The 26395-nt window shown below is 36.7% G+C and overlaps 3 protein-coding genes across 3 annotated transcripts; all 3 read left to right on the plus strand.

Annotated features, from left to right (window-relative positions):
* Positions 1–4791: 4791 nt before the first annotated feature.
* On the plus strand, positions 4792–5854 carry LOC113568227 (trace amine-associated receptor 6-like). Its single transcript, XM_035535884.2, has one exon. The coding sequence runs from the start codon at positions 4792–4794 to the stop codon at positions 5812–5814; it is 1023 nt and encodes a 340-aa protein (XP_035391777.1). The 3' UTR covers positions 5815–5854.
* A 9303-nt stretch (positions 5855–15157) lies between these two features.
* LOC118242878 (trace amine-associated receptor 6-like) lies at positions 15158–17388 on the plus strand. The gene has a single exon (XM_081702557.1). It carries the CDS (start codon positions 15182–15184, stop codon positions 16199–16201), a length of 1020 nt encoding a protein of 339 aa, XP_081558683.1. The 5' UTR covers positions 15158–15181; the 3' UTR covers positions 16202–17388.
* Positions 17389–25231: 7843 nt separating this feature from the next.
* LOC118242887 (trace amine-associated receptor 6-like) lies at positions 25232–26395 on the plus strand. Its single transcript, XM_035535961.2, has one exon. The coding sequence runs from the start codon at positions 25232–25234 to the stop codon at positions 26252–26254; it is 1023 nt and encodes a 340-aa protein (XP_035391854.1). The 3' UTR covers positions 26255–26395.

Here is a 26395-nt window from a genome sequence, read left to right on the forward strand (position 1 = left end):
TCACATCAGCTTCTTATTCAGTGAGTATTGGACTCTGTATAGTGAGTATTTCACTGTATATCAGTGGTTTGCTTCCTATATTGTAGACAGGACACAATTTGTACAGATTCAGAATTATTGGTCCGAAAGCTCTATGGTTCCTCATGGTGTTCCACAGGGTTTAGTCTTAAGTCCACTATTATTCATCATTGACCTTGTTCCTCTTCTCAATATTTTTCAGCACTATGACATTCAGTTTAATTGTTATGATGATGATATGCAGCAGTATGTGTCCAATATGCCAACTTCTACTCCCTCTTTCAATATTCACACTTATGATACACATATATGAATAACAAGCAATTGTTTCAATTTCAATAGGAGTAAAAATTAGATGTTTTGTATGGGTTCTAAGTCTACTTTTCAAAAATTACAAAAAAGTATTTGTTCATTCTCTATTGCTGGAGCTATTATAACTGTCTTCATACAGGTTTACAGCCTTGGTGTTATTTTGGATAGTACACTCTTTTTGTAGTCATAAATATTGTCTCCCAGATTGCCTTTTTTCCATTTATGAAATATTTCCAGACTTTGTCACCAAAGAAAAAACAACAAAATATTATCCAGGTTCACAAGCATAATTTGAAAGATTACGTCATTCATTGTGGCTTGCATAAGCCTTTGAAAAGTCACTGGTCGATTACCCAAAAGGCATCCAGAGGAATTAATATAGTCCAAAAGGCATTGCAAAAGCAGATTTATGCCAGTCATGCTCCTCCGCAGCCACCTGATGTAACCACTGGCTATGGCTATGGTCAAAAAGTACTACACACACCCCTCCCCCCACAATGCATAAAACTTTTCAACACATCAAAATTGATCTGGGGTAGAGGGAATGCATTCTTTTTGGTCTCAAGATTTACCCTATGGTAGTCTACGCACATCCTTATATTGCCATTGTTTTTCCGTACCACTAATATAGGTGATAAGCACTGCTATTCTTTCCTTAACAGCTTAGAAATGTGTTCTTTAAGGTCACCATACTGGTTGGACAGAATGTGGTGGTATGGTAGTGTAACAGGTTCATCATCAACTAAATGAATCTCATGCTTAACCTTGTCAGTGTAACCAAGGTCTTCATCTTCATCTTCAAATATTTCAAAATACTTAGTTAATAGTGTACTTAACTGGGCACAGAGTACCCGTTCGACATCTTCAATGTGTTCATCAACAAGCTAGATTAAAAGAAAATCACAAAATGGCTGCCTTACCATTTGTCATAAACAGATACAAATGTGACTGGAAGGTTAACCTGCTACACTGATGGAAAATTCCCCATGCGCCAATATGCACCATACAACTCATACAAGCACACACAAAATCATTCAAAATCCATTTGTTACACAGTTAAAAGTAATCTTAGAACTTCACCATGCTGGTAAAGGTATAATTCAAGGTTTTTCACCTTTTTCCCAACACTCACAAAATGGCAGTGCACAGGAGTAAAATGTTCCTTGTTCTTCTTTCTTACTATATATGTTAATCCCACTTGTTATTACAATGAGACCACCTGCTGGTCTAAAAGCTCCCATGATGTATTTGCAAAACCAGATTTGTGAGGGCACAATTGTAATCACCTGGTTATAGTACATTGCGAACAGAATACAAGGCGATCACCTGTGTCTACAACTAGGCCCAGCTAAACTGTTTACTAGAAGATACATCACCTCTTTTTGCATGTATGCACAATTTGTGTGGTTCATGCAGCATACTCATTTGCCTGATGGGCACATGATCACCAACATCAGTGTTGTGAGTAAACACAGGTGTCTGGGTTGGAGTATCAGAGAATAAGAATATAATGTTCAATTACATTTGCAATATCTTGGTAATCATTGTCAGTATACAATGAAACATTAGGCAGGATTTCTAAAATTGGTATACAAGCACATACAGTTGGAGCACCAGAAAAAATTAATCTACAGAAAGCTGGGAAGGAACCGCAACCAGTGTAGCTGGTACTGAAAGTTCAAAAAAGGGTCAGAAGCATCACTAAAATACTTTTTTTGTGACATACTGTCTCAACATTTTGACATGGCATACTCAAGGCTTTTTTGATTGGGCATGCAAATTATGTAATGAGGGACTTGTATCAGTTTGATAAGGTCTAGAAAACTTTGGTTCCAAAGATGATCCAGGTAGAGACAAAAAAACCCCAAAAGACTGATAACCTGGCTGAAAATAAGTTGAAACAGTTAAACATTTAAACATCTTTGTCTGATAAGACTTCAAACACCTTCTTAGAAGCAATTAAACCAGCAAGAATTTTTTTTAAATCTAAAATCAGTCACATAATTGAGTAGATGCTTCAATGAAGAAACATCAGATAATAACCAACTAACTTTCTATAATTTTAAAGGACATCTTACAGTGTCTGAAAACAGGTTGTACTGGACTAAAACCAAGTGATACCTGAAATGTCTCTCTAACAGCAAAAAGTACCATTCAAACTCCTTTGGTCCAATAACAACCAAACTCAAAACAGTACTTATGAATCATTAACTTAAGTGTTTTATGAAATTGCTCCAACACACCATTGGATGGGAGGAGTGATGGAATCTGGGCTTCCACTTGGGTCACAGATAGGTATGTCCCCAATTTGACACTATGGCAGCAATTGCGGCCTGTCTGACACTCAATACCAAAAAGTGTTGGCAGCTAGCCAATGTTTCTGAAGCCAGAGGACCAAGCGACCTGACACGGGCCAGCATGAGCAGGACAGAGGGGGCAAGGACAGGGACCAGGATGACAACAGACACAGGGACAGAAACACTGACAGATAAAGGCACTGACAGAAAGGGGGACAAAGTGACTGGCACAGACAACAAGCTGGGCTGAAGTCCAACCTTCCTGTGGGGGATCACCCCTTGCCGATTTGTGGGGCAGTGACTTCTGTGCACCCATTTTAGGAGGCATACCAGCAACTTTGCCTCTCTCTGGGGTGGGCACTGGTATTGCCTCCTTCTTGCTGCTATGAGGCTTAGGTACGGGTGCATGAGTTCCGAGGCTGTGTGCCCTAGTGGAGGGAGTTTCCTCAGACGATGGCGACGTCTCTCTGAACATCACATGAGGCAGCTTGCTTGCCTCAGAGTGGTGTGCCCTGCAGGAAGCCTTGAGTGGAACCTTGGGTACCAGAGGCTCGTCACTATGATAGTCTGCAGACGCTGTGTCGCTGACCGAGGGAGAGTGCCCATAGAGGACCTCCTCCACCTCCATCGAAGGATCCTCCCCACAGTCAAACTCAGAGTCCAACCGCAGACTAACATCGCTGCACTCCCCCTTCCTTTCATAATCCACGTAGCCCTTGTAGTAGTCCAAGGAAGGCTAATATGACCCTCCGGAGTCTGACTCCGAGTCCTGGATTGTACCAGTCCCGATAGTCCAGCGTGGGTCCATAAGACTCGGCAGAGTCCAGCCCTGGACCACACTCAGGACTCTCCCAAGATCTTCCAGTGGCACTCTCCTCTGCTATAAGGGGAAGGATTGTACCCAATATTATGGAGCATATGTTCATGAGGGCTGTGGAAGGGCATTCCCATCCCTTCTTCCCTTTCCTTCTGCTGCTCCTCTTCCCAGGCATCCTTCGTCGGTCTGTGTTTCTGTAATATTGTAGAGTTACAGCAGGATGTGGGGTCAAGTTTCATAAAATATACACATATGTTTAATGACACAAAAACCGCTGAAGACATAGCACATAGGCTATCATGGTCAAACACTGACAACAGTAACACGTAAATGATAACCTTTTATACACATACTAATGACACACAACAAGGATCAGGTGTAGAACACAGGGAGGGCGTGGCCACATGTACAAACATACACACACAAGCACATATGGGGAGACATTTAGGAGGAGGGGCCGTACCATGACACTGGTTAAGTAATTTTTTTGTACAGACTATTGTAAGCATCCTTGTGTCCTTCAAAAGCACTATATAAATACAATGCATTATTATTTATTATTCCCCAAAGTAAAAGTTATGCTGTCAATTGGAAATTGTCCACATACTCCTAACTTTCACAGAAATTATGTGAGACAATAAATAAACTGACTGCATAGGGATATTAACATATCCCATCCCATCCCTATATCTCAAACTGCTTAGTCAGTATCACAATAAATGTTCACTGAAAAAAAACAAAAACAAAGTATACTTCTAAGTTCAAACAACTGGGCTGTGCCGGTATGATGCTGAATTGTCACAGTTTGTTCCATCATCTCTGATATTGATAAAAACCTTGTAAATGAATGATTTTCTCTGAAGCCCTTTATAGAACTGCTATCATAATACACATGTGGCAGGGAAACAAAATAGATTAGCGCTCCCTTTTTCGGCTTTGTCAAATTTAGTCTTTTCTTAAAAATCCAGCAGCCGTAGAACAGAGGACCAGATTTGTTCCAATAAAACATTATATGTATGCATTTATTTAATATTTAGGAGTGTGTTAAAGGCAACAGAATACCTCAAAAAACACCTTGTGCACAAAATGTCATAGATGTGAAATGTGTTTGAACACTTTCTATTAACTTTAACTGTAAACATTTCCACTCCCCTACTGGTCATCCCTGTAGTGACAATTTTGAATATTAAGTGAATGATCTTGGGTACAAATTGGCCATTCATATGTTAGCAGGAGGGTACATGCTTCAATACAAATATACAATATGGAAAGGCAAATGCATCACTCCAGCACTGCTGAACAGCATATTATGATCAGCTCCAACTGGCATATCTGTAAATACTTAAGATGAATATCACAGAGTATCAGCAAAACATGACAGTTGAGTACTGCTTTCCTGACAACAATTCATCATGCAGAAAGGAGGTTCGAACAGGCCCAGGAAATCTATTTTTGTTTAGTTTTCTGTCTTGTATCTCTGTATGCACTGTATTTTTGAACTTATTTGTCATCTTATCTATCTCTCACTTCAAGCAGCTCCACACTCCTACCAACCTACTCATCCTCTCTCTCGCTGTGGCCGATCTTCTCATGGGACTTGTTGTTATGCCTGTGAATACGATGCAACTAAGAGACAGCTGTTGGTATCTTGGTAAAATGGCATGTACAATTTTTGTAGTAATCAGTAGTATCTCATCTTCAGCTTCTGTGGGTAATATGATTTTCATTGCTGTTGATAGGTACATTGCAGTCAATGACCCACTGCTATATTCCAGGAAAGTCACAGTTTGTAAAATGTCTTTATGCATAATTCTGGGCTGGTCTTGTTCTCTCTTGTATGACCTCATCTATTTGTACTTTAATGACCATCTCCTTCCATCTCAGATCTTGAGCAGATGCCATGGAGAGTGCATTTTAATCATAAAATCTTCATGGGTGACCATTGATCTTGTTATTTCATTTCTATGCCCATGTTCTGTTATACTCATCTTGTATTCAATCATTTTTACTTTGGCAAGACGTCAAGCTAAAGCTGTGAGATCTGTGTTGAATGCTACCTCAAACAGACACAGAGACAAAGTTTCTAAGTCTTCTAATTCTAAAGCAGCAAAAACACTGGGCATTGTTGTTTTTGTTTATCTTGCTCTCTGGATACCTTTTAGTCTATGTTCTCTGTCTGCTGAAAACATGACATCTTTGTCACTGGTGTCGACTGTTCTTACCTGGCTTATATCCATCAATTCATCTGTCAATCCTTTAATATATGCTATATTTTATCCATGGTTTAGAGCATCAGCTAAGTACATTGTGACTTGCAGACTGTTTAATTTATCATCTTCAACATTCCGATTGTTTTCAGAGCATATTTAATTTCAAACTTTATTCTCCTCAAAAGACTGAATTAGCTTTATATGATTTAAATGACAAAAACTGAAAAGATGAGTATGATGATTGGATGGGTTTCTCTAATCATATATTAACCTTTTTATAGTATTTCAAATCTTATTCTATTATAATTATGCGCATGGGTTATATATAAAGCAGATATCAGGAGCTAGGATAATTGTACCTTTTGTCAAAGTTAGCTTATTCACATATATAAAACAAGACCAAGTATAAGTTTGCATGTATGTATGCTAAGTTTGAAAAAGGCCTTTAAATTGCCTGATCCCATATTTTTATTACTCCGTCAGATAACATCTTGATCTCTAAGACATTGCTGTAGACTGCATTTGATTTGCTTGGATACATTAATTCCTCTGTGAATCCCTTAACATTTGATTTTATTTATTAATGTTCTAGAACATCAGCTAAGTATATTGCTACTTGTAGAATTTTGGAGTCCTTATCTTTAAAATGGAATTTGTTTCCAGCTCATTTTAATTTAAGACATAAGCTGACAGAGCGGCAAAGCTAAGACAACAGCATGTTATCTCTGTCCTTGGATAAAAAAAATTCTCACTTTTTAATCTTTTTTATTATTTATTATTTCTTTTTTTATTGTTTTATTATTTATTTCACTGGTTTTTGTTGTGTCTTGTAAAGAACAAGAATTTGCCTGTATCATAATATTATCCAAACGTCTTTGAAAAATTCTATTTATAGTCCTTTTTCAGAAATTGATACTTTGTTTTGATACTTATGATTTACCTTCTAAACAAAAGATTCTTGTGACATTTTGGCTCTTTTGAAGCTGGTGTTAGATGTTGATTCCATCTTTTTTTTTTTTTTTTTAATTATAATACTGTTCACTGCAGTAAAGCTGCAATCATATTTGGACAGCATAGTGCAGAGTATTCAATCTTGTTACTCCTGAGGTCCCCTTGCTAGTGTTTTGAGAACTTGGCCCCCCTCAACTGGAACTTGTCAATCTACAAAATACTGCAGAATATGTATAAAAAAAAATAAGATCATATCATTCCATTTGTCCAGAGCTTTAATTGTCTATTCTTAACTGTCTAACAAAATAAAATAAAAACCAGCCATGACAAAAAGAGTTTCTCCTTTATTCTGCACACATGAACATAACACATGCTCTTATTCTGGGTAACTTTCTCTCCACATTCATGGGTCCATAAGTAGCCTAAATTTCTTTCCAGTCTTTTAGGTAAAAACAGGTGTTATTTTGATGGATCTCTCTCGTGTATGTTCATCCACTGGCATTGAAAAATGTCACACTGTTGAATGTCAAAGGTGAAGGTGGCATGAAGGCCCAACTAATACCATCCATTGGTTTATAAGTAGCCTAAATTCCATTCCAGTCTTTTTAGAAAAAACAAAATCAGTTTGGCAACATGCCAGTCTGTGAGTCATGTGGAAGCCCTGATACCATAACTACTCTCATTCAATGGTGTGTTTGAGAATTTCACAAAAGTCAATGATTCATAAGTACTTTTGGAGTCACGTTGTGATTTGACCAAAGGAAAACAGGTGTTATCTTGTTTGTTTCTTTCATGCAAGTTCATTATATGGCCTTGAAAAATGTTATAGCACTGAAAGTCAATTGTGAAGGTGGCATGAAGGGCAAATGAAAAGAAAGAGCAGGAAATAACATTAAACCTCTTTGTACCTAACTGCCAGTCACCGTCCTTTCAACAACCAAATCAGTATTATTTTAGGAAGATATGTAATACACACACACACACACACACACACACACAGAACGTTTTCCATATAAAAATGTGTGAATTAACGTACTCATTTTAGTGTAAAGGATGTGGCAGCTTTTTTTAACACAATCTTTTGATATCAAGTTTAATCTTTCAAACAGCCAGTCTTACATTGTTCTCCACCTCCAGTTCAAGTTCAAGTTTGGTTTATTTGTCACATACATAGTCATACACAGTATAAGTTGCAGTGAAATAGTTTGAGAGTGCTCTGTCCATACTGAGGAAAAAAAAACAGGGGTGTATAGGGAAATACACCCATTGTTAATATATATATACAAAATATATTAACAATGTATGTACAATATATGTATAATATGTTTATATATACAATGTATATATAGATATGTCTAAATGTACGTACACAATGTACAGTTCCAGCTTACAATTTAATATTTACAGTTACATGGTGGTGGTGGTGGTCCCCACAGTTTATCAGTTTCCCTGATTCAGGGCCCGAACGGCCTGTGGGAAGAAGCTCCTCTTCAGTCTCTCTATCTTGGTCATCAGGGAGCGAAAGCACTTCCCTGACCTCAACAGAGAGAAGAGCCTACTGTTGGGATCGGTGTGGTCCTTCACAATCCTCCTGGCCTTGGTCTGGCACCGCTTGTAATAGATGCTCTGCAGGTCAGGAAGTTTCGTATGAGTGATGCGCTCTGCTGAACGCACCACCCTTTGGAGTGCTTGTCTGTCCTGCTTGGTGGTGTTCCCAAACCAGACTGTGATGTTCCCCGTGAGTATGCTCTCAATAATGCATGTGTAGAAGTTCCGCAGCACCTTGGAGGGCAGTCTGAAGTCTCTTAGGCATCTGAGGTGGTAAAGATGCTGACGAGTCTTCTTCTTTGCCATGGAGTTGGTGTGGCGGGACCAGGACAGGTCCTGCGAGATGTGAACACCAAGATACCTGAAACGATCTAATCTCTCCACCGTGGTTCCACTGATCCTCACAGGTTGGTAGTGCCGCTCCTGCTTCTTGCTGCAATCCACGATCAGCTCCTTTGTCTTGCTGACGTTTTGATCTGCGCTGTGGTTTCAGGACATCCAGTGCAGAGAATCCAGCTTTGTGTAAATATAATGAGCCAAATGGCAAAAGGCCTCTGATTGCTTGTTTTGTGAAGGCTGGATAGTCTTGCTGAATTTCCAACCAGAACCTAGAACTAAAACTGGTTGCCTGTTGAACTGGCGAATTTTTCTCCTAAATACATAGACTTTGTGTAACGGCCCGAGTGCCGCAGGGCGAGGGCCGGGACGCACAGGCTCCTTTGATGTGGACAGATATTTATTAACATATAACGAAAACAACAATGGCACTCACACATGACATAAACGGTGAACATCTACATACATATAAATAGCGTTAACAAGGGCAAACATAGACAGAGACAAACATGCACAAAGGCAAACATGTCAAACACCAACAGCACTGCACTCCATGACACAGGTTTATATACACACAGACAAAACACTAACCTGGTGCAGATGTGCAGGTGTGGTCACAAATAAACAGAGATCCTCCCACTGCATGTGGCAGGCCAAACCACGTGACTCGCGGGAGGCGAGCGTTTCGTGACACTTTGTTGTTTAGGATGTACACTGGAGCGTGTGGCAGTTTTAATCACACCTTTTTCTGAGTTCAGTTCACTCAATTTCCATGCAAAAAAAATTAACTTTTTTTGAGAGACCATGTTTTATGTCTAAATGTTGCTTTAGTTTTGCTGCTTTCAAGCTGTCATTAGCAAGAGTACCTGCACAGATTACATACTATGGCTTTACATCCCCATATACTTTGATGTAAGTAAACCCAAATTTTAAATAATATTCATCATATTGTTTCTTTATATATATATATGTTATTTTTTTCTAATTTTATTGATTTTCTGGAAATGAAATTGGTTCTTTTTGAAAATTTTGACCCATCGCCAGTTGACAACACATGACACAAAATCAACACGTGACACTTATTTTCATTAAAAATAAAATAAACCTATTAAAATATCTAGATAAAGAACTATTAGCACATGGTTAATCAATACAATGAACTCATGTTGTCATCTTACCTATATGACACTGATTGAGGCAAAGAACGATGCAAGGGTAGTGATGAGTGATATTTATTTTGGGCAAATCCATGACTGACAACAATTACACAGTCCAAGGTCGAGAGCAAGCCAGGCGACAGAGCAGCCAGTGGATCCAGAGGTATAGCGTCACCATCTTTGGAAGAGGGCATGGCGACACCTTCCTGTGAGAAGTGTGTGGCCACACCCTCTTAGGAGCAGGTCTAATTGGTGCCAGAGGCAGGGCATCAGATCAAAGGAAGACATCCCCCCCCCCCCCCACACACACATAAAAAAGGGCTGCTGGGACCACGTGCAGTGGGGCAGAGGCAGCCAGGATGGAATACAGCAGGGCAGTGGTGGCAGGGACAATGGTAAGAGGGGCAGAGGTGGCCCATAAATAAAAGGTGAGAATGAACTTCTTTTCTAAGATAAACTTGAGAAAGAGTATCAGCCATCATATTCTTGGATCCGCGTTTATATTGGATGTCAGGTTCAGGTTCATAACTCTAAACCAGCAGTGCCAGCAGTGTGCATTGAGCACTGGTTGGAATTGTATATACACTTCGGTTCTAAAATGTATGATGGCTGTGCTTTCTTACATTTTTCATACGGTTATAAAAATGTAAGACGGCTGTGCTCTGGACTCCATTAACTAACTCAGCTATAAGTATGCACACAAGTTATCATAAGTTTGCCCTTTACATCAACTTTTATCACCAACAAAGCTTCTGTGATTAATGTCTTCATTATGGACCATAAACTGGATTATTTGTGTCCTACAGAAATCTGGCTTCCACTGATTTTAAATATAAATGCAGCAGTTCAGTCTGGATTTGTTTACATTTGCAAGCCTTGTTATTGAGGTAGGGGAGATGGCCTCATGCTGATTTAGCGTAACAGTATAAAATTAATGCCACTCTCTGTTAAACCTTGTTAAACCCTTAGCATGTATACCTACCATTATTGTGTTTTTGTAAATATCACCAAAGTCATCTATTATTGTTACTAATGATTGTTACTATCAAAACTTTTAACCACCCTTGGTGCAATATCTTCTGATATTATATTGATGGGAGATTGTAATGTTAATTTTGGTAAAACTGACAATGTTTGTTAAAGATTTTAAAAGCAATGTTTTAATCTAACATAAAGCTGTCATTTAATGCCAAATTACTGTATGCTAAATCAAAGGTGCACTGCATGATATTATAGCACAATATTTGACATGTTAATCCTGAGGATGTCAGTTTAATTTTTCCAAATTCTGTTCCTTTCACTATTGCTTCACTTTCAGGTTTAGTAGACTATTACAATAATAGTTAATCTTCTGCACTTGATATCCTCCAAAAACACAGGTTGTTTCATTTGTCCATACTGCTCCTTGTTACACACATGAATTGTGTCAAGACATGAGAGGATATACACCAAGACCAGATTTATTGTTCATAAACAAATGTATTTTGATCATAAACTTTACTACTAAAAAACTCTTTCTGTCCAAAAACATCATATTATTCACACAGTATTAACATTAATGTTTAATGAAATACTAAGACTCTTTTCTATACAGAGAAAAGTTTACTCAAAACATCTGAAACAAATATTAATATTAACCTCTCTTATAAACAATCTCCTGCTTTTTTTAAAGTTTTTAAACTAAAAAATTAGCACAATTTCTGTACAGTTGGCTCTTAATAACATTTTGCAGACTGATTCATCAACAATAAAAACTATCAAATTGTCTCCATCCACTGATTTGTGACTTCTGTCTTTCAACTGAAAATCAATGTTTTTTTTTAACTTATTACTAAGTCTAATACCTTTTTTATGCCATCTAGAACCTATTCCTACAATGATAGTTAAAACATGTTTGTCTTCAATTATGTATTTGATCACTTTAATTGCTAAGTATTCTCTGACCATTAGTATAGTTCCCTGCCTGTTTCACTGAAAGTTGATAAAATCAGATTTTTTTTTATTATCCCAAACACAGTAGAGAAACAGATGTGGTTAAGATCACCAATGACCTTCCCTGTGAAGCTGATTCAGGTTTGCTTTCTACTTTAATTTTACTTGAGCTCAGTGTAGCCATTGATACAATATCATATCAGCTTCTTTTGAAACGATTGGCTAGTATTGGACTCTGTGGTTTGCTTCCTATCTTGTAGACAGGACACGGTTTGCACAGATTCAGAATTATTGGTCAGAAAGCTCTATGGTTCCTCATGGTGCTCCACAGGCTTTAGTCTTAAGTCCACTATTATTCATCATTGACCTTGTTCCTATTAATATTTCTCAACACTATGACATTCAATTTCATTCTTATGCTGATGATATGCTGCTGTATATGTCCAATATGTCAACTTCTTTTCTCTCTTTCAATACTAACTTATTTTCTACATAATACACATATATGGAAAACAAGCAATTATTTCAAATTCAATAAGAGTAAAACTGAAATGTTTCTTATAGATTCTAAATCTACATTACAAAAATTCATATTTGTACATTACCTATTGATGGAGCTATTATAACTGTCTTTATATAGGTTTACAACTTTGGTGTTATTTTGGACAGTATTCTTTCTCTTCTAGTCATAGTGTATTGCCTTTTTTTCATTTATGAAATATTTCCAGACTATGTCATGTTTTAATACAACACTCTACTGAAGTCTTACTCAATGTGATCCTAGTAGGCATTTCTGTAGCACGAATCCATGGACATTACATGGTCTAAATCAACTAATAACATTTAAAACTCTTCATAATCTTTCCCTTGTCTGTTTTACAAATTTTCTTTAGACGTATACTTCCTCCTGCACTCTGCAGCTTTACTGACCAATTCTGCCATTTACCTAAGTATCATGGTTGTCAGGGCATTCTCCTATGCTGCCCCTAAACTGTGGAATTCACTTCCTTCTCACATTCACATAATGGCCAACACAACCTATTCTGAATTATTTTCCCAAATACCTAATTATGGCCTTTTCAAATTCAAACATAGCCAAGTTCAACTTGAGAGCCTCTGTGAAATATACAGCAACAAAAATGTTTAAATGTTCTGATAATGCAGTGGAATTAACATCCTTGATGTAATTTTCACAATTTCGAATACCATGCAATGCTCTGCTCATCAGGTGTTGAAATGTAGTGGGAGCATATTTTATACCTAAATCCATCACATTGTATCAGAATACATCATCGGTTTCACAAAATCAGCAACTATTTTTGCTTGCTTTGTTAGTGGGACTGGCAAATAACATTTTTAAAAGATCTAACATAGTGAACAGAACCGACATTGTCAAAACAGTAATCTATGTGAGTTAATGGAAAACAATCTGAATGGGTCATGAGGTTAATCTTGCAATATCCTATACAAAATCTCTGCGTACCTTTGTGGCCTTTGGATTTTTGAGGCCCTAGTGGATCATTCCTTTTATATATATATATATATATATATATATATATCTGAGAGTAAGAGGAAACCAGGCACATCAATTAAAAATATATGTATTTCTCTTTTTTAAACTTTCAGCTGTACTCATACACTTGTATGCATGCAGTACACAGAAAATAGACTACGTATAATATGGGTGTTTGGAAAAAAAAACAAAAAAACAAAAAATGACTATGCTGCCAACACTGTAAAGGATTACAAATAGAATGCATCTTCTAAAAAGATATTTGGCCTGTTGTGCCTGTACTTACTTTGTTCACATGTACTAAACTCCAGAACACATGTAGTCTAAACACTGGAACTTTCTGTGCTCAGTCAGAGTAGATACACAAACAAAACCAAAAAAGGAACATATTCACTTTTCATTGACCTTATACAACTATTTTACATTTCTCTTATTACAAAACTGTCAACAAATTAGATTAAAATAAAATCACAAAATGGCTGCCTTATCATTTGTCATAAACAGATAGAAATGTTAATGGAAGGCTAACCTGCTTCACTGATGGAAAATTCCCTATGCAGCAATACGCACATTAAATTACACGTCCTCCACACACACACACACACACACACACACACACAATCATTCAACATCCATTTGTTACATAGCTAAAACAAATCTTATATCTTTACCGTGTTGGTAAAGGCATAAGCCGAGATCTTTCACCTTTTTCTCACTACTCACAAAATGGCAGCTCTTGGGAGTAAACTTTTCCTTCTACTTCTTTCTGCTTATAAATATTAATCCCACATGTTATGACAATGCCCCTGCCTACTATTTTTAAAGATATCATGACCTATTTGCACAACCTGATCAACTGGCCGGAAAGAAGTTGAAACAGTATGTTTATCTAAGCATCTTTGCACCTTTCTCTGTGAAGATTTCAACAAACTCATAGCAGCAATAAAACCAGCAAGAAAATGTTCCCTAAAATTACTCATATTATTGAGCAGATATTTTGATTAATGCGCATCAGATGATAATCAACAATTGTTCTTTAATTTGAAAGAATCTCTTACATAGTGTCCAAAATCAAGTTGTACTGGACTAAAACCAAGTCACTACTGAACTGTCTATATAACAGGAAAAGGTACAACTGGAACTCTTTTGGTCAAATCACATCCTGACTCAAAATAGTACTTATGAATCATTGACTTCAAGTGTTTTGTGAAATATCTCCAAAACACCATTGGATGATGAATTGATCTGAGCTTCCACTTGGGTCACAGACAGGTATGTCCCCAAACTAACAACTGCAACTGTGGCCTGTCTGACATTCAATACCAAACATCACGGGCGGCTGGTCAACAGAGGACGTTACAGTGCCACCCAGCCAAGAGGAAATTGTTTGTTATTTTTATTTTTTTTCATTAACATACACAATTTCTATACCTCAAACTGCTTTACCAGAATCACAGTAAGTGACAGTTGAAAAAGGAAACATACTTCTAAGTACAAAAATCAGCTGTGCCAGTATGATGCAGAATTGTCACAGTTTGTGCTCCATCATCTCTGATATTGACACAAAACCTTGGAAACAAATGATTTTCTCTGAAGCCCTTTGTAAAACTGCTATAATAAGTCACATTTGGAGATGAAACAGACTAGAGTACTTCTCCCTCTTTTGGCTTTGTCACATTTACTCTTTTTCTTCAAAATCCAGCAGATGGAGATCAGATGACTCTTCCAATACATTTCTAATACATTATATGTATGCATTTATTTCATATTTAATAATGTGTTAAAGGCAAATGAATACATCCAAAAAACACCTTCTGTGCAAAATGTGATAGATGTAAAGTGTGTTTGAACTATGACACTCACAGTTGACTTTAACTGTAAACGCTTCCACTCCCCTACTGGTCACCTCTGTAAAGACATTATTGAATATTAAGTGAATGATGCTGGTTACAAAGTGACCATTCACATGTTAGTAGGAGGATTCATACTTCAACATAAATACACAATCTGCAAAGACAAATTTATCAGTCCAGCACTGCTGTACAGCATATAATGATTAGCTCCAACTCGCATATCTGTAAATACTTAAAATGAATATCACAGAGTATCAGCAAAACATGACAGTTCAGTACTGCTTTCCTGACAACAACTCATGCAGAAAGGAGGTTCAAGCAGGCCCAGGAAATCTATTTTTGTTTAGTTTTCTGTCTTGTATCTCTGTATGCACTGTATTTTTGAACGTATTTGTCATCTTATCTATCTCTCACTTCAAGCAGCTCCATACTCCAACCAACCTACTCATCCTCTCTCTCGCTGTGGCCGATCTTCTCATGGGACTTGTTGTTATGCCTGTGAATACGATGCAACTAAGAGACAGCTGTTGGTATCTTGGTAAAATGGCATGTACACTTTTTCTAATAATCAATTCTATCTCAATGTCAGCATCTCTGTGTAATATGGTTTTCATTGCAGTTGACCGGTACATTGCAATCAGTGACCCTCTGCTATATTCCATTAAAGTCACAGTTTGCAAAATGTCTTTATTCATAATTCTAGGCTGGTCTTGTTCTCTCTTGTATGTCCTCATCTTTTTGTACTTTAATGACCATCTCCTTCCATCTCAGATTATGAGCAGATGCCATGGAGAGTGCATTTTAATCATAAAATCTTCTATAATGACCATTGATCTTGTGATTTCATTTCTATGCCCATGTTCAGTTATATTAATCTTGTATTCAATCATTTTTACTTTGGCAAGACGTCAAGCTAAAGCTGTGAGATCTGTGTTGAATGCTACCTCAAACAGACACAGAGCCAAAGTTTCTAAGTCTTCTAATTCTAAAGCAGCAAAAACACTGGGCATTGTTGTTTTTGTTTATCTTGCTCTCTGGATACCTTTTAGTCTATGTTCTCTGTTTGTTGAAAACATGACATCTTTGTCACTGTTGTGGACTGTTCTTATCTGGCTTATATCCATCAATTCCTCTGTCAATCCTTTAATATATGCTATATTTTATCCATGGTTTAGAGCAACAGCTAAGTACATTGTGACTTGTAGACTGTTTAATTTATCATCTTCAACATTGCAATCATTTTCAAAGCATATTTAATTTCAAACTTTATTCTCCTCAAAAGACTGAATCTGCTTCATAGGATATAAATTACAAAAACTGAAAAGATGAGTATGATGATTGGATGGGCTTCAGTAACTGTGTATTAAATTTGTATTTTTTTCAAATATTATTCTATTATAGTCATGCATATTAATTATATATATAAAGCAGATATCAGGAGCTAGGATATTTATACCTTTTATCAAATTTAGCTTACTCTGTCAGATAAAAGCCTGACCTCTAAAACACTGGTGTTGGTGTTGGTAGACCAACGCTGGTGTAGACAAACCCTGGTGTTTTTTTGTTTTGTTTTTTAATTAATATTCTAGAACATCAGCTAAATATATTGCTACTTGTTGAATTTTGGAGTCCTTATCTTTAAAATGGCATTTGTTTCCAGGGCATTTTAATTTAAGACATAACCTGACTTCTGTCCTTGCTCAAAAAAGTTGCTCACTTTTTATTATTTTTTTGTTTTATTATTTTTTTTGCTTGATTTGTTATTTATTTTGCTGGTTGTTGGTGTGTCTTGTAAAGAACAGTAATTTGCCTGTATTACAATACAATCCCAATGTCTTTGAAAAATTCTATTTATGGTCCTTTTTTTAGACATTCAGCCTGTTTTGATACTTGTGATTTACCTTTTTATCTCTGCCCTTGGATAAAAAAATCTCTCACTTTTTAATCTTTTATATTATTTATTTTGCTTGTTTTATTATTTATTTCACTGGTTTTTGTTGTGTCTTGTAAAGAACAAGAATTTGCCTGTATCATAATATTATCCAAACGCCTTTGAAAAATTCTATTTATAGTCCTTTTTCAGAAATGTATACTTTGTTTTGATACTTATGATTTACCTTCTAAACAAAACATTCTTGTGACATTTTGGCTCTTTTGAAGCCGGTGTTAGATGTTGATTCCATCTTGTTTTGTTTTTTTTTAAATTATAACACTGTTCACTGCAGTAAAGCTGCAATCATATTTGGACAGCATAGTGAAGAGTATTTAATCTTCTTCCTCCTGAGGTCCCCTTGCTAGTGTTTTGAGAAATTGGCCCCCCTCAACTGGAACTTGTCAATATACAAAATACTGCAGCATATGTATAAAAAAAAATAAGGTCATATAATTCCATTTGTCCAGAGCTTTTATTGTCTATTCTTAACTGTCTAACAAAATAAAATAAAAACCAGCCATGACAAAAAGAGTTTCTCCTTTATTCTGCACACATGAACATAACACATGCTCTTATTCTGGGTAACTTTCTCTCCACATTCATGCGTCCATAAGTAGCCTAAATTTCTTTCCAGTCTTTTAGGTAAAAACAGGTGTTATCTTGATGGATCTCTCTCATGTATGTTCATCCACTGGCATTGAAAAATGTCACACTGTTGAATGTCAAAGGTGAAGGTGGCATGAAGGCCCAACTAATACCATCCATTGGTTTATAAGTAGCTTAAATTCCATTCCAGTCTTTTCAGAAAAAAAAAAAAAAAAAGTTTGGCAACATACCAGTCTGTGAGTCATGTGGATGCCCTGATACCATAACTACTCTCATTCAATGGTGTGTTTGAGAATTTCACAAAAGTCAATGATTCATAAGTACTTTTGGAGTCACGTTGTGATTTGACCAAAGGAAAACAGGTGTTATCTTGTTTGTTTCTTTCATGCAAGTTCATTATATGGCCTTGAAAAATGTTACAGCGCTGAAAGTCAATTGTGAAGGTGGCATGAAGGGAAAATGAAAAGAAAGAGCAGGAAATAACAATAAACCTCTTAAACAGGGGTGTATAGGGAAATATATATACAAAATATATTAACAATGTATGTACAATATATGTATAATATGTTTATATATACAATGTATATATAGGTATGTATAAATGTACATATACAATGTACAGTTCCAGCTTACAATTGAATATTTACAGTTACAATGTGGTGGTGGTGGTCCCCACAGTTTATCAGTTTCCCTGATTCAGGGCCCGAACGGCCTGTGGGAAGAAGCTCCTCTTCAGTCTCTCTATCTTGGTCATCAGGGAGCGAAAGCGCTTCTCAAACCTCAACAGAGAGAAGAGCCTACTGTTGGGATCAGTGGAGTCCTTCACAATCCTCCTGGCCTTGGTCTGGCACCGCTTGTAATAGATGCTCTGCAGGTCAGGAACTTCCGTATGAATGATGCGCTCTGCTGAACGCAGCACCCTTTGGAGTGCTTGTCTGTCCTGCTTGGTGGTGTTCCCAAACCAGACTGTGATGTTCCCCGTGAGGATGCTCTCAATAGTGCAGGTGTAGAAGTTCCGCAGTACCTTGGAGGGCAGTCTGAAGTCTCTTAGACATCTGAGGTGGTAAAGATGCTGACGAATCTTCTTCTTTGCCAGGGAGTTGGTGTGGCGGGACCAGGACAGGTCCTGCGAGATGTGAACACCAAGATACCTGAAACGATCTAATCTCTCCACCGTGGTTCCACTGATCCTCACAGGTTGGTAGTGCCGCTCCTGCTTCTTGCTGCAATCCATGATCAGCTCCTTGGTCTTGCTGACGTTTTGATCTGTGCTGTGGCTTCAGGACATCCAGTGCAGAGAATCCAGCTTTGTGTAAATGTAATAAGCCAAATGGAAAAAGGCCTCTGATTGCTTGTTTCGTGAAGGCTGGATAGTCTTGCTGAATTTTCAACCAGAACCTAGAATTAAAACTGGTTGCCTGTTGAACTGGTGAATTTTTCTCCTAAATACATTGACTTTGTGTAACGGCCCGAGTGCCGCAGGGCGAGGGGCAGGACGCACAGGCTCCTTTGACGTGGACAGACATTTATTAACATATAACGAAAACAACAATGGCACTCACACATGACATAAACGGTGAACATCTACATACATATAAATAACGTTAACAAGGGCAAACATAGACAGAGACAAACATGCACAAAGGCAAACATGTCAAACACCAACAGCACTGCACTCCATGACACAGGTTTATATACACACAGACAAAACACTAACCTGGTGCAGGTTTGCAGGCGTGGTCACAAATAAACAGTAATCCTCCCACTGCATGTGGCAGGCCAAACCAGTGTTTCGTGACACTTTGTTGTTTAGGATGTACACTGGAGCGTGTGACAGTTTTAATCACACCTTTTTCTGAGTTCAGTTCACTCAATTTCCATGCAAAAAAATATTGCTTTATAAATGTTGCTTTAGTTTTGCTGCTTTCAAGCTGTCATTAGTACCTGCACAGATTACACACTGTGGCTTTACATCCCCATATACTTTGATGTAAGTAAATTTTAAATAATATTCATCATATTGTTTCTTTTTATATATATGTTATCTTTTTCTAATTTTATTGATTTTCTGGAAATGAAATCGGTTCTTTTTGAAAATTTTGACCCATCGCCAGTTGACAACACATGACACTAAATCAACACGTGACACTTATTTTCATTAAAAATAAAATAAACCTATTAAAATATCTAGATAAAGAACTATTAGCACATGGTTAATCAATACAATGAACTCATGTTGTCATCTTACCTATATGACACTGATTGAGGCAAAGAACGATGCAAGGGTAGTGATGAGTGATATTTATTTTGGGCAAATCCATGACTGACAACAATTACACAGTCCAAGGTCGAGAGCAAGCCAGGCGACAGAGCAGCCAGTGGATCCAGAGGTATAGCGTCACCATCTTTGGAAGAGGGCATGGCGACACCTTCCTGTGAGAAGTGTGTGGCCACACCCTCTTAGGAGCAGGTCTAATTGGTGCCAGAGGCAGGGCATCAGATCAAAGGAAGACATCCCCCCCCCCCCCCCACACACACACACACACATAAAAAAGGGCTGCTGGGACCACGTGCAGTGGGGCAGGGACAATGGTAAGAGGGGCAGAGGTGGCCCATAAAGAAAAGGTGAGAATGAGCTTCTTTTCTAAGCTAAACTTGAGAAAGAGTATCAGCCATCATATTCTTGGATCCGCGTTTATATTGGATGTCAGGTTCAGGTTCATAACTCTAAACCAGCAGTGCCAGCAGTGTGCATTGAGCACTGGTTGGAATTGTATATACGCTTCGGTTCTAAAATGTATGATGGCTGTGCTTTCTTACATTTTTCATACGGTTATAAAAATGTAAGACAGCTGTGCTCTGGACTCCATTAACTAACTCAGCTATAAGTATGCACACAAGTTATTATAAGTTTGCCCTTTACATCAACTTTTATCACCAACAAAGCTTCCGTGATTAATGTCTTCATTATGGACCATAAACTGGATTATTTGTGTCCTACAGAAATATGGCTTCCACTGATTTGAAATATAAATGCAGCAGTTCAGTCTGGATTTGTTTACATTTGCAAGCCTTGTTATTGAGGTAGGGAAAATGGCCTCATGCTGATTTATCATAAGAGTATAAAATTAATGCCACTCTCTTTACATGGCTCGTTGTCCTTAGAACTGCTGGCTGTTAAACCCTTAGCATGTATACCTACCATTATTGTGGTTTTGTACAGATCACCAAAGTCATCTATTACTGTTACTAATGAAAACTCAGTAGATTTAACCACTCTTGGTGCAATGTCTTCCAACAATATTTTAATGGAAGATTTTAATGTTCATTTTAATAAAGCTGAAAATGTTTACTAAAGATTTTAAAGCAATGTTTTGATCTAAAATAAAACTGGTAATGACCACTTACTGTATGCTAAATCGTAGGTGCGCAGTATGACGTTATAGCACAATATTTGACATGTTAATCCTGAGAATCTTAGTTTAATGATTCCAAACTCTGTTCCTATCCCTATTGCTTCACTTTCAGGTTTAGTAGACTATTACAATAATAGTTTATCTTCTGCACTTGATATCCTCCAAAAACACAGGTTGTTTCATTTGTCCATACTGCTCCTTGTTACACACATGAATTGTGTCAAGACATGAGAGGATATACACCAAGACCAGATTTATTGTTCATAAACAAATGTATTTTGATCATATACTTTACTACAAAAATACTCTTTCTGTGCAAAAATCATTTTTTTAATTATCATTATGCACACAGTATTAACATTAATGTTTAATGAAATACTAAGACTCTTTTCTATACAGAGAAAAGTTTACTCAAAACATCTGAAACAAATATTAATATTAACCTCTCTTATAAACAATGTCCTGCTTTTTTTTTGTTTTTCAACTAAAAAATTAGCACAATTCCTGTGCAGTTGGCTCTTAATAACATTTTGCAGACTGATTTATCAACAATAAAAACTATCAAATTGTCTCCATCCACTGATTTGTGACTTCTGTCTTTCAACTGAAAATCAATGTTTTTTTTAACTTATTACTAAGTCTAATACCTTTTTTATGCCATCTAGAGCCCATTCCTACAATGATAGTTAAAACATGTTTGTCTTCAATTATTTATTTGATCACTTTAATTGCTAATTATTCTCTGACCATTAGTATAGTTCCCTTCCTTTTTCACTGAAAGTTGATATAATCAGATTTTTTTTTTATCCCAAACATAGTAGAGAAACAGATGTGGTTAAGATCACCAATGACCTTCCCTGTGAAGCTGATTCAGGTTTGCTTTCTACTTTAATTTTACTTGAGCTCAGTGTAGCCATTGATACAATATCATATCAGCTTCTTTTGAAACGATTGGCTAGTATTGGACTCTGTGGTTTGCTTCCTATCTTGTAGACAGGACACGGTTTGCACAGATTCAGAATTATTGGTCAGAAGGCTTTATGGTTCCTCATGGTGTTCCACAGGGTTTAGTCTTAAGTCCACTATTATTCATCATTGACCTTGTTCCTCTTAATATTTCTCAACACTATGACATTCAATTTCATTGTTATGCTGATGATATGCTGCTGGATATGTCCAATATGCCAACTTCTATTCTCTCTTTCAATACTCTCACTTCTTTTCTACATGATATACATATATGGAAAACAAGCAATTTGAGTAAAGAGTAAAACTGAAATGTGTCTTATGGATTCTAAATCTACATTACAAAAATTCATATTTGTACATTTCCTATTGATGGAGCTATTATAACTGTCTTTATATAGGTTTACAACTTTGGTGTTATTTTGGACAGTATTCTTTCTTTTCTAGTCATAGTGTATTGCCTTTTTTTCATTTATGAAATATTTCCAGACTATGTCATGTTTTAACACAACACTCTACTGAAGTCTTACTCAATGTGATCCTAGTAGGCATTTCTGTAGCACGAATCCATGGACATTACATGGACTAAATCAACTAATAACATTTAAAACTCTTCATAATCTTTCCCTTGTCTGTTTTACAAATGTTCTTTAGACGTATACTTCCTCCTGCACTCTGCAGCTTTACTGACCAATTCTGCCATTTACCGAAGTATCATGGGTGTCAGGGCAACTGTGGAATTCACTTCCTTCTCACATTCGCATAATGGCCAACACAACCTATTCTGAATTATTTTCCCAAATACCTAATTATGGCCTTTGCAAATTCACACATAGCCAAGTTCAACTTGAGAGCCTCTGTGAAATATACAGCAACAAAAATGTTTAAATGCTCTGATAATGCAGTGGAATTAACATCCTTGATGTAATTTTCACAATTTCGAATACCATACAATGCTCTGCTCATCAGGTGTTGAAATGTAGTGGGAGCATATTTCATACCTAAATCCATCAGACTGTATCAGAATACATCATCGGTTGTCACAGAATCAGCAACTATTTTTGCTTGCTTTGTTAGTGGGACTGGCAAATAACATTTTTAAAAGATCTAACATAGTGAACGGAAACAACATTGTCAAAACAGTAATCTATGTGAGTTAATGGAAAACAATCTGAATGGGTCATGAGGTTAATCTTGCAATATCCTATACAAAATCTCTGCGTACCTTTGTGGACTTTGGATATTTGAGGCCATAGTGGATCATTCCTTTTATATATATATATATATATATATATATATATATATATATATATATATATATATATATATATATATATATATATATCTGAGAGTAAGAGGAAACCGGACACATCAATTGAAAACATATGTATTTCTCTTTTTTAAACTTTCAGCTGTACTCATACACTTGTATGGATGCAGTACACAGAAAATAGGATACATATAATATGGCTGTTTGGAAAAAAACAAAAACAAATACAAAAAATGACTATGCTGCCAACACTGTAAAGGATTACAAATAGAATGCATCTTCTAAAAAGATCTTTGGCCTGTTGTGCCTGTACTTACTTTGTTCACATGTACTAAACTCCAGAACACATGTAGTCTAAACACTGGAACTTTCTGTGTTCAGTCAGAGTAGATACACAAACAAAACCAAAAAAGGAACATATTTACTTTTCATTGACCTTATACAACTATTTTACATTCCTCTTATTATAAAACTGTCAACAAATTAGATTAAAATAAAACCACAAAATGGCTGCCTTATCATTTGTCATAAACAGATACAAATGTTAATGGAAGGCTAACCTGCTTCACTGATGGAAAATTCCCTATGCAGCAATACACACATTTAGCTTACACCTCATCCACACACACACAATCATTCAACATCCATTTGTTACATAGCTAAAACAAATCTTATATCTTTACCGTGTTGGTAAAGGCATAAGCCGAGATTTTTCACCTTTTTCTCACTACTCACAAAATGGCAGCTCTTGGGAGTAAACTTTTCCTTGTACTTCTTTCTGCTTATAAATATTAATCCCACTTGTTATCACGATGCCCCTGCCTACTATTTTTAAAGATATCATGACTTATTTGCACAACCTGATCAACTGGCTGGAAAGAAGTTGAAACAGTATGTTTATCTAAGCATCTTTGCATCTTTCTCTGTGAAGACTTCAACAAACTGATAGCAGCAATAAAACCAGCAAGAAAATGTTCCCTAAAATTACTCACATTATTGAGCAGATATTTTGATGAAGGCACATCAGATGATAATCATCAATTGTTCTTTAATTTGAAAGAACCTCTTACATAGTGTCCGAAATCAAGTTGTACTGGACTAAAGCGAAGTCACTACTGAACTGTCTGTATAACAGGAAAAGGTACAACTGGAACTCTTGGTCCAATCACATCCTGACTCAAAATAGTACTTATGAATCATTGACTTCAAGTGTTTTGTGAAATATCTCCAAAACACCATTGGACGATGAATTGATCTGAGCTTCCACTTGGGTCACAGACAGGTATGTCCCCAAACTAACAACTGCAACTGTGGCCTGTTTGACATTCAATACCAAACATCACTGGCGGCTGGTCAACAGAGGACGTTACAGTGCCACCCAGCCAAGAGGAAATTGTTTGTTATTTTTATTTTTTTTCATTAACATACACCATTTCTATACCTCAAACTGCTCTATCAGAATCACAGTAAGAGACAGTTGAAAAAGGAAACAGACTTCTAAGTACAAAAATCAGCTGTGCTGATGATGCAGAATTGTCACAGTTTGTGCTAATATCTCTGATATTGACACAAAACCTTGGAAACAAATGATTTTCTCTGAAGCCCTTTGTAAAACTGCTATAATAAGTCACATTTGGAGGTGAAACAGACTAGAGTACTTCTCCCTCTTTTGGCTTTGTCACATTTACTCTTTTTCTTCAAAATCCAGCAGATGGAGATCAGATGACTCTTCCAATACATTTCTAATACATTATATGTATGCATTTATTTCATATTTAATAATGTGTTAAAGGCAAATGAATACATCCAAAAAACACCTTCTGTGCAAAATGTGATAGATGTAAAGTGTGTTTGAACTATGACACTCAGAGTTGACTTTAACTGTAAACGCTTCCACTCCCCTACTGGTCACCTCTGTAAAGACATTATTGAATATTAAGTGAATGATGCTGGTTACAAAGTGACCATTCACATGTTAGTAGGAGGATTCATACTTCAACATAAATACACAATCTGCAAAGACAAATTTATCAGTCCAGCACTGCTGAACAGCATATAATGATTAGCGCCAACTCGCATATCTGTAAATACTTAAGATGAATATCACAGAGTATCACCAAAACATGACAGTTGAGTACTGCTTTCTTGACAACAACTCATCATGCAGAAAGGAGGTCCGAACAGGCCTTGGAAATATAATTTTGTTTATTTTTCTGTCTTGTATCATTATATGCAATGTATTTTTGAACTTGCTTGTGATCTTTTCCATCTCTCACTTCAAGCAGCTCCATACTCCTACCAATCTACTCATCCTCTCTCTGGCTGTGGCCGATCTTCTCATGGGACTTGTTGTTATGCCTGTGAATACGATGCAACTAAGAGACAGCTGTTGGTATCCTGGTAAAATGGCATGTACACTTTTCCTAATAATCAATTCTATCTCAATGTCAGCATCTCTGTGTAATATGGTTTTCATTGCAGTTGATCGGTACATTGCAATCAGTGACCCTCTGCTATATTCCATTAAAGTCACAGTTTGCAAAATGTCTTTATTCATAATTCTAGGCTGGTCTTGTTCTCTCTTGTATGTCCTCATCTATTTGTACTTTAATGACCATCTCCTTCCATCTCAGATTATGAGCAGATGCCATGGAGAGTGCATTTTAATTATAAAATCCTCCTGGGTAATCATTGATCTAGTGATTTCTTTTCTATGTCCATGTTCAGTTATAGTCATCTTGTATTCAATCATTTTTACTTTGGCAAGACGTCAAGCTAAAGCTGTGAGATCCATCTTGAATGCTACCTCAAACAGACACAGAGACAAAGTTTCTAAGTCTTCTAATTCTAAAGCAGGAAAAACACTGGGCATCGTTGTTTGTGTTTATCTTGCTACCTGGATACCTTTTTGTTTATGTTCTCTGTCAGTTCAAAACATAACGTCTTTGTCACTGGTGTGGACTGTTCTTGCCTGGCTTATATCCATCAATTCCTCTGTCAATCCTCTAATATATGCTATATTTTATCCATGGTTTAGAGCATCAGCTAAGTACATTGTGACTTGTAGACTGTTTAATTTATCATCTTCAACATTCCATTCATTTTCAAAGCATATTTAATTTCAAACTTTATTCACCTCAAAAGACTGAATCTGCTTCATATGATATAAATTACAAAAACTGAAGAGATGAGTATGATGATTGGATGGGCTTCAGTAACTGTGTATTAAATTTGTATTTTTTTCAAATATTATTCTATTA

The sequence above is a fragment of the Electrophorus electricus genome, chromosome 19 (assembly GCF_041902795.1).
Source record: "Electrophorus electricus isolate QZ-2024a chromosome 19, ASM4190279v1, whole genome shotgun sequence".
NCBI lineage: Eukaryota > Metazoa > Chordata > Actinopteri > Gymnotiformes > Gymnotidae > Electrophorus > Electrophorus electricus.

Excerpts from the sequence above, each read along its gene's own strand:
- LOC118242887 (XM_035535961.2), top strand. The coding sequence starts at position 25,232 with ATGAATATCACAGAGTATCACCAAAACATGACAGTTGAGTACTGCTTT.
- LOC118242878 (XM_081702557.1), top strand. The coding sequence starts at position 15,182 with ATGAATATCACAGAGTATCAGCAAAACATGACAGTTCAGTACTGCTTT.
- LOC113568227 (XM_035535884.2), top strand. The coding sequence starts at position 4,792 with ATGAATATCACAGAGTATCAGCAAAACATGACAGTTGAGTACTGCTTT.